Source organism: Arvicola amphibius, chromosome 5 (assembly GCF_903992535.2).
Source record: "Arvicola amphibius chromosome 5, mArvAmp1.2, whole genome shotgun sequence".
NCBI classification, from domain to species: domain Eukaryota; kingdom Metazoa; phylum Chordata; class Mammalia; order Rodentia; family Cricetidae; genus Arvicola; species Arvicola amphibius.
Window position 1 is genome coordinate 48590335 of NC_052051.1, and position 15434 is coordinate 48605768.

Consider the following 15434-nt stretch of genomic DNA (forward strand, 5'->3'; position numbering starts at 1 on the left):
AACATTTTTTTTTTTTTTGGTTTTTCGAGACAGGGTTTCTCTGTGGCTTTGGAGCCTGTCCTGGAACTAGCTCTTGTAGACCAGGCTGGTCTCGAACTCACAGAGATCCGCCTGCCTCTGCCTCCCGAGTGCTGGGATTAAAGGCATGTGCCACCACCACCCGGCTATTCTTAAACATTTTAAAATTAAAATAGGCCTTTATAATCTTTAGCTCTAGTCTATGTCTTCCATCTTATAACATGCAGAAAAAATAATCAGATATAGGATTGGAGAAATGGTTTGGTGGTTAAAATCACTTGCTGCTCTTGCACAGACCCCAGCTTACCCATAGAAGGAGTCTTGTAACTGCTTCTGAACTCCAGTTCAAGGGGACCCAATGTTCTCTTCTACACTCCACAGGCACATGCACACATATGGTGCACATACATGCATTTAGGCATGCACACATGCACATAAAATATAATCTTTGAAAAATAGATATATCAAATGTTCTTCATTGGGTGTACCATAAAGCCAAGTTCTGTTTTCCCATTTCTCCAAATACTTGTAGATTTATTAACCATAACTGTCCAACAGCTGGAGGACCAGATTTCTCCAAATAGTCACTCCTTCCTTCAGTTAGCATTTTCTCCGGAAAAACTTCCCTATGCTAATAATGGGACTTGTGGTTTGGATCGGATTTCTGTGCTTCTCATTGGAAGAGCGCCTCGGCTCTCATCTAGAGGTTGCTTCCTCCTAGTGTGTCTCTGGCTGATCCTACACACAACACGGGAAGGCTGAGTGACCAACCTTCGTTAGTATCTTCTTGGCTGAGTTAGTAAGGTGCCTTCCCACCAAGAAATACCATATAGTTTTTTGGTCTTCCTATGAGGGATTACCCTTTCCAAAATGTTCCCTATGATACCTCTGCCCTACTGGGGTGGAGGGCACAATGCATCTTTCATGTCTTTATGATCGTTTGTTCATAGAATTCCTAAACTAAAAGTGGTAAGGTTGCAATAATCAGGAGAGGTCACAGAAAAATTCAGAATTAGAAACTGGGTGAGTGGCAGGAAAAAGAAGCTGAATACTGGTAAGTATATTATGTATATTTTTTTCAAAAGCAAACAAAATTATCTGAAAACAAAACAAGTTCCAAATAATAGAATGCTCTGTAAAAAAAAAAAAACAAAACTGAAAACAAAATAGGATTTTCAGCCGGGCGGTGGTGGCGCACGTCTTTAATCCCAGCACTTGGTAGTCAGAGGCAGGCGATCTCAATGAGTTCGAGGTCGGCCTGGTCTAGAAGAGCTAGTTCCAGGACAGGCTCCAAAGCTACAGAAAAACCCTGTCTTGAAAATCAAAACAAAACAAAAATTGAAAATAGAATATTCAAACAACTAGCTCAGGATAAATCAGTGGCCCTTTAATTAAACTGACTGGCCCCCAAGCCCCAGAAAGACCTCACCAACATCCAACCAATGGGGAATTCATGAATGAATGGCCACAGAGGGTCCCATGCTGGTACCTGGTGCTAATCTGAATGACATCTCTGAAGAAAATGCATCTTCCTTAGGACCTGATATTCAGGCGCCTAAACTCTTTTGTTGTTGTTGTTTGTTTTTTGTTTTGTTTTGTTTTTCGAGACAGGGTTTCTCTGTAGCTTTGGAGCCTGTCCTGGAACTAGCTCTTGTAGATCAGGCTGGCCTTGAACTCACAGAGATCCTTAAAGGTGTGGGCAACCTCCGCCCAGCCAGGTGCTTAAACTCTTATGATGATCTCACCTCAACAGAAAAATGAGATAGTTATTTTTTTTTTTTTTTGAGACAGGGTTTCTCTGTGTAGTCCTGGCTGTCTTGGAATTCACTTTGTAGACCAGACTGACCTTGAACTCAGAGACCTGCCTGCCTCTGCCTCCGAAGTATTGGGATTAAAGGTATGTGCCTCCACACTTAGTTGAGATATTTGTTTTTTTAAAAAAATTATTTGGTCATATTTTATGTAGTGTTTCGTTTGCATTTTTGTACACATGGTGCCTGCCTGGTGAGGACGGAAGAGGGTGTCAGAACCCCTGGAATGGAGTTACAGATGGTTTCAAGCAGCCATGTGAATGCTGGGAACCCATATGGGTCCTTGGTAAGAGCAGGCAGTATATGACCCTGGAGAGATGGCTTAGTGGGTAAGATCACTGGCTGCTTTTCCAGGGGTCCTGAGTTCAATTCCCAGCAACCATCTCTAGTGGGATCTGATGTCCCCCTCGGGCATGAAGGTGTACATGCAGATAGAATACTCATCTACTAACTAAACTGCTGAGCTATCTCTCCAACCCCTGAATAAGTTATTTTATTGGGTGAAAAATAAGTAAACATGACCTGCAAAGATACAAATTGTCTCCAAAGTCATGGTCCACTCTCTAACTTGCTATGTGAGATTTTTATTAGTTACAGAACAAAGAAACTCGTGCACCAAGGCCTTAACTAAACACCTTGATGGGGACCACAGGCAGATGGGCTATAGTAAGCTGGGGAAATTCTGCTACATATTTCACATGCTGTGTTGTGGGGTATTCACCAGAGAAGATTGCTCAGACATGGGTTTAAGTCAATATTAAGTCTTTATCAGCTTGAACATTCCATTGGGTGTTCAGGATCCCAGGGTAGCACAAGCCTTTCTTAGGATGAGCTTTTAAACACAAAAGCCATATTCTGGGTTGACATACTTCAGTTAACAAGAACAATTAGCCAGATGTGGATCTACAGAAGCCACAAAGCAAGATCAGCACATTTAGAGACTTTCCCAGAACTATGGACTTTGATGGATTAGGCCTTTGTTTTTATTTTGGCAGGTGGTGCTGCCTATGTGCTGAGTTTTACAGTGTAAATGGTATTTCCATTATGGAGCCAGTTGTGCTAAGGTCTGGGTCCTTATTATGATGAGATGATTGAAGGGACTCTTGCCAGCTTGAGCATGGCAAACAGGCTCTGGCAGGCCTTGCCTTTCTCCCTAGTTCCCTCTGCCTTCATAAAAGCCATTAGATCACATTCCTAAAGCTAGCCACCAAGGTCCACTTCCTCCTCCCGAGGCTGACTACCGAGGTCTAGCTATCAAAGTATTGAAGTATAGCAATCAAAAACCCCCTTTGTCTCACCTAATTAACATGCCCAGTCAAAATTAAACACCTCGGGCTGGAGAGATGGCTCAGTGGTTAAGAGTACTGTCTGCTCTTCCAAAGGTCCTGAGTTCAATTCCCAGCAACCACATGGTGGCTCACAACCATCTGTAATGAGGTCTGGTGCCTTCTTCTGGCCTTCAGGCATACACACAGAAAGAATATTGTATACATAATAAATAAATTAAAAAAAATTTCCACATATTTAAAAAAAAAATTAAACACCTCATCCTAACACAGGGTTTTTCAATTTACCTTTATAAAGTGCCATTTGTCTGTGTTCCACATCTGCCCCCTCTTGATCCAGAGGCGGTCCTTTGTCCCACTCCAGGACAGATACCCCTTGCTTCTCTCCTTGTTCCCTTCCCCTTCTCCCTTGTGCTCTATCTGCTGGTCTTTTTCTCTGCCCTTTGTCTCTCTGGGGCAAATAAATCTCCTTTGTGCTGAGATCTTGTCTTGGGGTCCTGAGCCATTACCGTTCCTTTACAATGATCGTTTTAGCTTTTTCCATTGATAGAAACTAGTGGTCTGCTAAGAATACATTTTAAAGCTCCCCCCCCCACCCGAGACAGGGTTTCTCTGTAGCTTTGGAGCCTGTCCTGGAGCTAGCTCTTCTAGACCAGGCTGGCCTCAAACTCACAGAGATCCACCTGCCTCTGCCTCCCGAGTGCTGGGATTAAAGGCATGTGCCACCACCGGCCAGCTATATTTGAAAGGGTTTGATAGACAAAAGGATGTTAGGTCAGATACAGAGATGAGAAATGAATGTCATTCAAAGGAACTAAAAATAGCCCGCAGTGATTTGGCTCTGGCTCTTTAACATTTGAATTTTTCGCAATCACTAAATTCAATCCAGTCATTTATCCTTTTAGCATCTTCAGAGCAGATGTGGTTTATTTTGGGGACTTCTACTCATTCCTGTCACCTAAATTGATTGCAAACATTTGTGTTAATGAGATTTTATTTATTTATTCTTTGAGGAGTATCTCCATAAATGCTGCCAAAGCTGATATCAATCCTCAAACCCATGATTTCCATTAGGAAAGTGTTTATATAATTTTTTTTCAAGACAAGGTTTCTCTGTGTAGCCCAAACTATCCTGGACCAAGTTAGCCTCAAACTCAGAGATCCGCCTGCTTCTGCTCCCCTCCCCACAAGTGCTGGATTTGAAGGCATGCACCACCATGCCCAGCACTGTTTTAATATGTTATTATATTGCAGATTAAATGTTCCTAATTGAAGGTCTGATGGAATCCCCACAATTGCAAAACTAAGTTTAGGATGCAGGATGATCCTTTTCACTTTAGTGATATTGGACACATCTGTCTGGGACGGAGGCTTGACCTCAGGAAACATCGGCTGCAAACTGACATCGTTTACTTTTCACAGTGTGGCTGATGCCTTTAGCAGCTTGATATCATGAGCCAAAAGTCAACGTTGAAAGTGACATCGCCATAATAAATTTCACCTGCATGTAGCATTATCCTTTGAGCTTTGTTTACATTAAAAAGTATCAAGTCTAAGCTGAGCTGAATCCTAGCACTCGGGCTGAACCTCAGCTCTCGGGCACTTGGGAGGCAGAGGCAGGTGGAGCTCTGAGTTTAAGGTTAGCCTGGTCTACAAGAGCTACTTCCATCTCTGTAGTTCCAGCCAGAACTACACAAAGAAACCCTGTCTACAACCTGCCCACCCCCAAAAAGTATCAAACCTGGCAAGGTATGGTGGTGCAAGCTTTTGGGAAGCAAAGGCAGGAAAATGACCATAAATTCAAGGCTAGCTTGTTCCACCTTGAGATCTCAGAGACAATCAAGGCTACAGAGTTTCAAACAAGAAAAGTATCAATTCTATGACAAAACATAATTTCCAAAAGTGTTTGTTGGAAACGCTTATTTGTCTCCGTTGTGAATTTAAAAAACTATAAAAAACACCACCACCACCACAGCAGTGGATGAGGCTCACAGGTTGTGCTCTCTGAGCATAAGGCCCCGTATTCAATCTCCATATTTACATGCACAGACACACAGGACTAAAACTACTGAGTCACTAAAACATTGTGTGATGGCAAATGAGGACACTCAGCTTCCTTATTTTAGATTTGTTTATTCTGTGTTTTATGAATATGAATGTTTTGCTTGGCTGGATGTGTACCATGTGTGTGCCTGGTGCTCACGGAGTCAGAAGGGGTGTCAGGCCCCCTGGAAACGGAGTTATAGATGAGTGTGAGCCACAGTGTAGATGCTGGGAACCAAACCCTAGCCCTTTCCCAGAATAGCAAGTGCCCCCAACTGCTGAGCCATCTCTCCAGCACCCTCAGCTTCCTTTTCTAACAAAAATGTAGAGTCTGTTGATTTTCAAATCCACGAGAGTTTATGAAATTCACCATTGACTCATGAAAGACTCTCAAATACTTCCCACAAGATATCTGTTGCTAAATACTACAATAAACAACCCGAGGCTTTAAACAACATGCGTTTTCATCACCTGGGGAATTCACCCACCTAAACCTTCTGCTGCTTCTCATATATTCTTAGTTACAATGTATCTTAGCTCATTCCACAACAGGTCTTACTGAGTTTGGGTGGGCTTTTAAAAAAAAATCTTGGATTTTTTTTCTTTAATTCCTCTAGACCTGTGGGAGCCCACATGTGACTCAGTTTCCATCTGGAGTCAACTCTGAGGGCTGTGAAAATGTTCTGATTAAGCCCATGGGAAAGAGCATTTTTGCCCATGAGAAAGAACACATTATTTACGGAGACCGAGGCTGGTGAATGCCAGCCAAAGGCACATCCAGACAGAGACAGAAACTGCTTGCTGCTAGCAGGACTCATATGATATAGACAACAAGCCTGCTTGCGCTTTCTCCAGAGGACAGTGCAGGGAGGTGGTTAGCTGACTGTGCTGCTCTTTGTTCTGACTTTAATCCATATAAAAACAAATTCTGAAATAAACTCTGGGCTGGTCAGCATTTACTGACAGACCTCCTGAACTAGTCTGTATTTTCTGTCTCCATTTCTTTCGGTCTGCCATGTCCTCAACCCCGTGCCCCCTTCCAGGTTCCCCAGCTGACTTTGTTGAAGCAGGCTCAGACTCAGACTATATGCAATATTTAATTTTTCATTATAAACTCTGGTCTCATGGATAAAAAGCAACAACTGAAGTGTACCAATAATCTTTTCATTGAGAATAAGGAAAACTGCCAATAAGTCATCTTTAAGCAATACTTCTTGATATTTCTCTTAATGTTGAGTCTTTAAGCAACTGTTCTCACCAAAAGGAGAAAGGTTTTAAACAAGCTTAAGGCTTGGATAGCAAACAGGTGGAATCAAGGCAATTATGTTGCTAGCAACTTCCTGTGTTGTTTATAATGATCATTTCATAAGTTTTCTTCTTCTTTGTAGCATGAATAATAAAAACCCAGAGACAGATATTGGGTTCAACCTGAAGATCAGAAAAGCAAAGCAGCCAACCACTAGAGATACCTTTTACCTCTACCAAATCTTCAGACTGAAGGAGCGAGAGAGATCCTGTCTCTACAAATCCTCAAACTCCACACTACACTGAGTTCCGCTGTCTTTCCCTTTTTTCCCCTCTCTCCAGAGTCATATTGCTCCTTTCTCCACCTCCCTAGTGCTGGGATTAAAGGTGTGTGATCCCAAGTTCTGGGATCACCTTTGTATGAGTTCTGATTCTTCTCCCTTAAACAGATTCAATCCTGTGTAGCTCAGGGTGTCCTTGAGCGCACAGAGATCCCTCTGTCTCTGTCCTGAGATTAAAGGTGTGCCACCACTCTCCAGTCTGTATGGCAGACTAATATGGCTGCTTTGCTCTCTGATCTTCAGGCAAGCTTATTTATTAAAAACACAAATAATATACCACCACACTTCTTCCACCTTCCTTCTCCTTCGTCTTTTTATTTTATTTTATTTTATTTTATTTTATTTGCACAGCACCATACCCGGCTATTTCTTAACTTTCTGGTGTGGTTTCCTTGTGCGTTTTGTGTATGTGGGCCACTGCAAGGGTGTGGCCTTGATTTGAGACAGGTTATTTCTGTGCTGTGTTCACCAGGCTAGCTAGCCCCTGAGCATCCAATGATTCTGTCTCTTATTTTCTATCTCCATGAATGAACAATGGGATTCCAGACCTCCCAAATTTCTGACTTTTTAGGGAAGGTACTGGGATTTGAACTTAGATCACCACACTTGCACAACAAGCACTTTTTATCAAATGTACCATCTTCTCAGTCTTTCTCTCTCTCCCCTCTCTCTCTCCCTCTCTCTCTCTCTCTCTGTCTCTCTCTATCTATCTCTCTCTCTCTCTCTGTGTGTGTGTGTGTGTGTGTGGTGGCAGGGAGGGGGTCTTTGCAAATGCTACCACCAGCAAAAATGAGGATCCATGCGAGGTAAGAAGAAAATCCAGTTTAACACGACTCAGTTCCTGGAGTTGGTTCAAACTTCTAGAGTCTGACACCAGGCAGTTTATTTTAGGCACATTTAAGTACGGTACAATCTGGGGGCAGGAGAGGTCCCGGTATAACACAATTCCCTGTGCACAAGGAGGCAAGATTACATCGAAATTCTTCTCAAAGCACAAGTTACTTCTTCCACAAAGATGGGTTTTAGAGCTAGGCTGCAGGTGTTATCAGGGCCTAGGGGAGGAACTGGTGTTGTCTCAGTCATCCAGATAGCACAGGGGTCATTTGATTATTTGCCGCCTCTGGTCCTGGTTGTCGGAGTTTGGGGGAGCTCCTACCCATATGAATAGAGCAAGGATTATCTGGGTTATTAGCCACCCCCATTCCCAGCCTTCTGTTCAGAAATCAATTACACATCTCTTCTACAGAAGAGACAGCCCCGTCCATATGTTTAACATTCCTGTTTTCCTTAATGCTTGTCTGTGAGCGCGGGGGAATCTTTGTGCTCCCAGCACCTGTCCATCTTTTACAGGGTCTCTCTCACGTAGCTTAGACTGGCCTTGAATCTATCCTATCCCCTGCCTCAACTCTCCCAAAATCCTGGGGTTATAATCCTGTGAAAGGTGTCTGGCTTACAGTATAAGTTTTTAAAGGATACAGCTAAATCTGTTCCACAGAAAATCTACCGTATTTCTTTGCCCAGCAAGGGTGAGTACCTACGGCGCTAGAGCTGGTTTGTTGAAATGAGCCATGTTACAGCTATTTTTACTTGTCACTCGTGTGACATCAGCCATCAGCACGAACTCTGGAGGGTTTCCTGTTCTTCCTCACTCCTAAATTACAAAGTACAGGTTGGAGGGGTCTAGAGAGATGGCTCAGCTGTTAAGAGCACTTGTTGCACTTGCAGAGGACCTGAGAGGAGTTCCCAGTACCAATTCCAGGGGATCTTCTGATCTTCTTGGGCACCAACCACCGTACATGGTGCAAATACATACAAACAGGAAAACACTCATACACATAAGAAATAAATATAAGCTGGGTGGTGGTGGCGCATGCAGCATTTAATCCCAGCACTTGGGAGGCAGAGGCGGGTGGATCTCTGTGATTCAAGGCCAGCCTGGTCTATAGCCAGCAAGTCCCAGGATAGGTTCTAAAGCTACACAGAGAAACCCTGTCTTGAAAAACCAAAAAATAAAATAAAATAAAAATAAAAATAGAGCCAAGTGGTGGTGGTACATGTCTTTAATTCCAGCACTCAGGAGGCAGACACTGGCAGATCTCTGTGAACTTGAGGCCAGCCAGCCTGGTTTACAGAGCAAGTTCCAGGACAGCCAGGGCAACATAGAGAAACCCTGTCTCTAAACAAACAAATAAATATAGAAATACATCTTGGAGCTGGGCATGGAATCACACACTAACTCCAGCACATGGGAGGCAGAGACAGGTAGATCTCTGTGGGCCAGGCCAGTAAAGGGCTACATAATGATACCCTGTCTGCAAAACAAAACGAGTTGTGGAACAAAGTCAAAAGAAAAAACAAAAACAAACAAACAAACCCAAAGATTTTTGACACTGAGATTTTGTCCATTCAAGTATGATCTTTAAGTGGAATAATCCTTCTATAGCTTGTTGTCATCTCCCTTTTTAAAAGATTGTTTTACTTTTAAAAGATGCTTATGTGTATTTCACCCACTTGTGTGGATGGGCATTCTGCACCTAGAGTCCATAGAGACAGAAAAGGGGGTCAGATTGTTGGGTTCCTTGGAACTGAAGTTACAGAGCCACCTTGAGGGTGCTGGGAACCAAACGAGTGTCCTCTGGAAGGGCAAGTGTCCTTTCCAGCTGAGCCCTCTCCCCATATTTATTTTTTGTGTGATCATGTTTTGCCTACCTATGTCTATGCATAGCATGCATGAGTTACAGACAGTTGTGAGCACCATGTGGGTGCTGAGAATTGAACCTGGGTCCTTCAGAAGAACAGTAAGGGCTCTCGACCATCGGGCCATTTCTCCAGCCCCTTGTTGGCATTTTTTTTGGGGTTTTTTTTTTTTCGAGACAGGGTTTCTCTGCAGCTTTAGAACCTGTCCTGGAGCTAGCTCTTGTAGACCAGGCTGGTCTTGAACTCACAGAGATCCGCCTGCCTCTGCCTCCCGAGTGCTGGGATAAGGCGTGCACCACCACCACCCAGCCCTTCTTGGCATTTTTAACATGTATTAAATCTTATCTAGCCTTCATACTTTATGACGTTCTCTTTGATATGATGTATGATCAATCAAATCTAATCAAAGGATTAGAATTCTTTTACTGTTATTGTTTGTTTTGTTTTGTTTTTTGAGACAGGGTTTCTCTGTGTAGCTCTGCTTGTACTGGAACTCACTTTGTAGACCAGGCTGGACTTGAACTCAAGAGATCTGCCTGCCTCTTCCTCCCGAGAGTTGGGTTTAAAGGCGGGTACCACCACTGTCTAACTAGGTTTAGGATTCTTACTTTTATGTGACTAGTGAGTGGCAAACAAGGCTCCAAGGCAGCTCTTTGAGTGATAGATCTCCTTTCCTAAGAGTCACTATGATTGGGGAAAGATTCATGATTCTGGGCACGGTCTGGAGGTGAGGTCTGCAGTGGTGTGTGCATATACCTGTGTATGTGCATGCTTGTGGGGTGTTGCATGTGTGTGTGCACTTGCCTCCTGTGTACCTGTGGAGGCCATAGGTCAACATCATGAATTCACACTGTAGACCAGGCTGGCCTCGAACTCACAGAGATACACCTGTCTCTGCCTCCTAAGAATTAAACGCAAGAGACAGGGTCTCTCTCTCTTTTTTTTTTTTTTTTTTTTTTTTTTTTTTTTTTTTTTTTTGGTTTTTCGAGACAGGGTTTCTCTGTAGCTTTGGAGCCTGTCCTGGAACTAGCTCTTGTAGACCAGGCTGGTCTCGAACTCACAGAGATCCGCCTGCCTCTGCCTCCCGAGTGCTGGGATTAAAGGCGTGAGCCACCGCCGCCCGGCGAGACAGGGTCTCTTAATTAAACCTTGCACACATTGGCCACTTAAGCTCAGTGGACCTACCTAGTGTGTCCTTTCAACTTTGGGGTTAGAGGTATATGCCTGCGGACCCAAACTTACATTTTTAAGCTTGGGCAGTAGGCAGTCGACCCACTGAGTCATCTTTCCCATCAAATGATGCTTATTACCGGGTGCCTAAACACATCTTTTTCACCTTGCATAAGCCAGAGGGAAGTGAGACTAGCTTTCCCCCGTAGTTCCTAGTTCTGTCTCCATCATCTTCCCACCCAAATTCTCAGTAAGTATACACTGCCCAGGAAGGAACTTGGTGAGGTTGGCAGCAGGCACCTCAGCCTTGTGCCACCCAACGAAGCAGAGCGACTGTGAGAGGGTAGCCACAGATGCTCTGCTGTCCCTTCAATCGCAAGGGAGACCAGCTAGAGACGAAAGGTGTATGCTCTGCGGGAGGGCCTCAGCTCTGGCTAAGCCTCTGCCCCAGGCCCCGCCTCGTGGCTTTGAGCAAGGGGTGGAGCTTGCCGGGGCGGAACCCCTGAGGCGGGAACCGCTGTGGATTGCATGAGTTCTTCGCGACTGGCACCGCGTGGTAGTCACAGCAGTCCACAGCCCGCAGAATCTGGTCTGTCGGAGACATCGTCTGTACCCCAGAAAGAGCACGTCGGGACCACTCCCGTAGTTGGTGCCAGCTATGAACTGGGAGCATCGTACACGCCCGGAAGAAGGCACGGGGGGCCAGGCCGCGCTGTGTCCATAAGAATGCTCTCTTGCTCTTAACAGAGACCGTGAGTAAGGTGGCCCCTAATCCCAAGAGAAGCCCTTAGTCTGGGTGTTTAATTGAGGCAGGAGAGAGGTGAGAATGCACTGTCTGGGCGTGGAATTTGGGGAAGTTACTAATGGCAGAGCGGACTCCACTTTTAGGCAGAGCCCTGCGGCCCTGGTAATTTTGAGCAGGGCTCATGGAAAGGGCAGTTGGGCTCAGTTCCAAAGGGAGAAGAGCCCCTCACCTGAACTCCGTGTCCGCAGTGCCCTGCCCTTCATGGCTCAGGAAGCCCGGTAGCTGGTGAGTTACTGGGGTGAAGGCCGGAAGTTTCAGGCTTCAGTGGTTGGTGGGAGGGCCAGGGAATCTCTGCTACTGTCAGTTGGGTCTTGGCCACTCGGTTCTGCAGGTACTTTCCTGGCTAGGAAGTGCGGCTGGACCGAGGGCCATCTACTAGCCTGCCTCAGCCTGTCTGTCTGGCTCCTGCAGGGTAGAGTGCTGAGGCTGAATGGTCTAGTGACACAGGGCAGGGTTGTGAAGTCACAGAGGAAGTGGGATGCTGCAGCTAGGGACTGAGGCTCGCTACCCAAGGATGGGGAAGATATTGCCCGGACGGATTCTGTGTTTTCTGCCTGTGGAAGGGAGCCTCTGGGACTGGCAGGGCATATCTGGTGCCCGAGGTGGACTGATGAGTCGGGTGAGGCCACCCCACCGTAAGGGTCCCCCTCCCCATATTATACTGGAATAAAAAAAAAAGACTCGTGTTCACCCTCTGGCAGCCTAAATAGCACCCACAGGATGTGGAAGGAAAGCAGTTGACTCGGGCAGGGTACATCCTGCAGTCTCCACTTCCCTTCCCTAAACCTCGTCCGAGGCCGACCACTCTTGCTCTGTCCAAACCCAGCTCTAGGCACTTTCTGTTCCTCTTGAGTAGTTGGCATCCAGGATTTGAGGTACCAGGGCTCTGGGGACTATGTCCTGGAGAATTGATGGGGCCAGAAAGTCATCACTGACCCCCACCCTCCTCCTCCAGATGCAGAGGCCTCCATGGCTGTGATAAGCCTGCTCTTCTTGGCAGTGATGTACGTTGTCCACCACCCCCTAATGGTCAGTGACCGGATGGACCTGGACACACTGGCCAGGAGCCGGCAGCTGGAGAAGCGAATGAGCGAGGAGATGCGCCAGCTAGAGATAGAGTTTGAAGAGAGAAGGCGAGCCGCTGAGCAGAAGCAGAAAGCGGAGAACTTCTGGAGAGGAGACACATCCAGTGATCAGTTAGTGCTGGGGAAGAAGGACATGGGATGGCCGTTCCAGGCCGGCGACCAAGATGGGGGGCCTCTGCGCTGGATGCTGGGGAACCTGTGGAATGCGGGCCTCTTTTGCCTTTTTCTCATCTTTGAGCTCCTGCGACAGAACATGCAGCACGAGCCAGCCTTCGACTCCAGCAGCGAGGAGGAAGAGGAAGAGATCCGCATCGTGCCTGCCACCTCTTCTTACACCTGGCTCTCTGATTTTCCCTCCCAGGAAGCCCTGGAGTCCTTTTACAAACATTATATCCAGAATGCCATCCGTGACCTGCCCTGCACCTGTGAGTTTGTGGAGAGCTTTGTGGACGACCTCATTGAGGCCTGTCGGGTACTCAGCCGCCAGGAGGCTCACCCGCAGCTGGAGGACTGCCAGGGCATTGGAGCTGCCTTTGAGAAGTGGGGGACCCTTCATGAGACGCAGAAATTTGGTGTCCTGGTGCCCATTGCCCCTCCGCAGGGCACTAGATTTGTCTTGGAGATGCGAGATCCGGCCCTGGGCCGTCGTTGCGGCTGTGTGAGGGTGGACTCGGGATGCAGGTGCAGACAGGAGAAGCTCCTGGGGGATGTCCTCTGTCTGGTGTGCCACCGCAGGGACCACTCAGCCATCCTGAGCGAGTGTAGCTCCATCAAGGCAGCTCTCTGCACTGGCTCGCACCTGGACGTGTGTAAGACCGTGCAGTGGTTCCGCAACATGGTGGGCAATGCCTGGGCCCTAGTGGCTCACAAATACGACTTCAAGCTCACCCTCCCACCGTCTACCACCTCCTGCAAGCTCAGGTTGGATTACCGCTCAGGCCGCTTCCTATCCATCAGTTTGGTTCTCGGGGTGCAACGGGAAGATACCTTGGTCTACCTGGTGAGTCAGGCCCCGGACCTAGAACAGCTCACCAGCGTGGACTGGCCTGAGTCCTTCGCGGCTTGTGAACACTTGTTTCTGAAGCTGGTGGGACGCTTTGCCCCTGGGAACACCTGCCACCTCAAGTGCCTGCAGATCATTTTGAGTCTTCAGGACCACAAGAAGTTACCCCCAGGAGCGACCCGCCCCATCCTTACCTCCTACCACTTCAAAACAGCCCTCATGCACTTGCTGCTCCAACGGCCTCTGACGGACTGGCAGCACAGCATGCTCTCCCGGCGGCTCCAGGACCTTCTCTGCTTCTTAGGCCAGGGCCTCCAGCAAAGGTCTCTCCATCATTTCCTCATTGGCAACACCTTCCTGCCCCTGACCATCCCGATCCCTAAGACATTCCGGAATGCTGAACCTGTCAATCTTTTCCAACACCTGGTGCTAAATCCAGCGGCTCACACACAGGCCATGGAGGAATTCCACAACCTTTTGGCCCAGGTGAAAACTCTGCCTTGCTCCCCACCAGATGGAGGACTTTAATGGAAAGGCCATTAAAAAAAATATAGAAGTTCTTTCTGATTCCTCGGGCTAGGAAAGCTTATTTCTCACATAGCCAGAGGTATCTGTGACCTTCACCTTGCCCGTGGGGACCACGGGAGAGTAAGTCATTCTTAGAAGCATGTGAAGAAGGCCGCAGCCAATGGAGTCTGAGGGCTGGGATGGCTGATGTTTTTAGTCTCCTGACTTTAGTCAGGACTCAAAGAAAGTAAAAGTACATGGAAGCAGCTGTCATGGGAGGAGTTTGCGGCTGAGGAGATCCTGTTCAGTTGTGTTTCTGCATCACCACTGGCGGCAGAAGCTCCAGAGAGACCGCCATCTTAGCTGGCTTCTTTCTGTGACTTGCTCCTCTGTCCCTTTGAAATGCACTGTTAGCTTAATTCCCACTCAAACTGCTACATCCAGCTTTCCTCCCTCGAATCAACAGGCGCAGCTCATACTTCAGGATGGAGGTTTTCATAACCTCACTAGTGTGAATTATAAATATGTCTTTTCTATTTTTTGTTTTTTGCCTTTTTTTTTCTTTGAGATAGGGTCTCTCTACATACCCCTGGCTGACCTGGAACTTGCTCTGTAGGCCAGGCTGGTCTTGAACTTGGAAATCTGCCTGTCTCTGCCTCCCACGTGCAGGGATTAAAGGCGTGCACTACCACTGCCTGGCTTCTTTTTTCTTTTCTTCTTCTCTTCTGTTTTTTCCTATTTTCTTTTCTCTTCTTTCTTTCTTTCTTTCTTCCTTCCTTTCTTTCTTTCTTTTTGAGACGGTTTCTCTGTGTGGACCTGGCTGTCCTCTAATTTAGAGATTTGCCTGCCTCTGTCTTCCTATTTTCATACAAATTCATAGTTGTTTTTATGTATCTGAGGAAAGCCCTAGTACTACCGAAATATCTGTTAATTTTTGATTCATAAGTGTTAAGTTAATGGTGACCTCTCCCATAATTGAGATAACCTCAGCAACAACCGATGACCTCTCTGTGAGAGCCTTAGCAGTGTGGGAAGCTCTGCTGCTGCTTTCCCAGGGGCTCTGAGAGGAGCAGTCTCAGAGCATAGGACAGGCTCGGAGAGGGCTGCCTGTCTGTTCAGTGGGAAGGCTGAGCTGCCCCACGCACTCTTCTGGTGATGACTTTCTATTCTCTCTTTAGAGATGACAAGGAGATTACTTGAACTTTGTGATTTTGAAAAGAGGATTATCACAATCTAGGCCCGTTGCCAGGGCTGGACAGGAAGGTCTGTGAAGCAGTTCAGGTCTAAGAATCCTGATTCTAGAGAATGGTGTGTTCTCTCCTTGTTCTAAACCTTCAGCATCTTGAGTATTAAGAAATAGCCAAGGGTGTGGTTGTTTTTGAAACATCAAGGTTGTTCTGTGCCCAGCATTGCCAGGAAATCT

At 46.5% G+C, this 15434-nt stretch overlaps 1 protein-coding gene across 1 annotated transcript; it reads left to right on the plus strand.

Annotated features, from left to right (window-relative positions):
- Positions 1-11136: 11136 nt before the first annotated feature.
- Positions 11137-14552, plus strand: Itpripl1 (ITPRIP like 1). Its single transcript, XM_038330876.1, has 2 exons — positions 11137-11363; positions 12372-14552. Exon 2 carries the CDS (start codon positions 12386-12388, stop codon positions 14030-14032), a length of 1647 nt encoding a protein of 548 aa, XP_038186804.1. The 5' UTR covers positions 11137-11363; positions 12372-12385; the 3' UTR covers positions 14033-14552.
- The last annotated feature ends 882 nt before the right edge of the window (positions 14553-15434 follow it).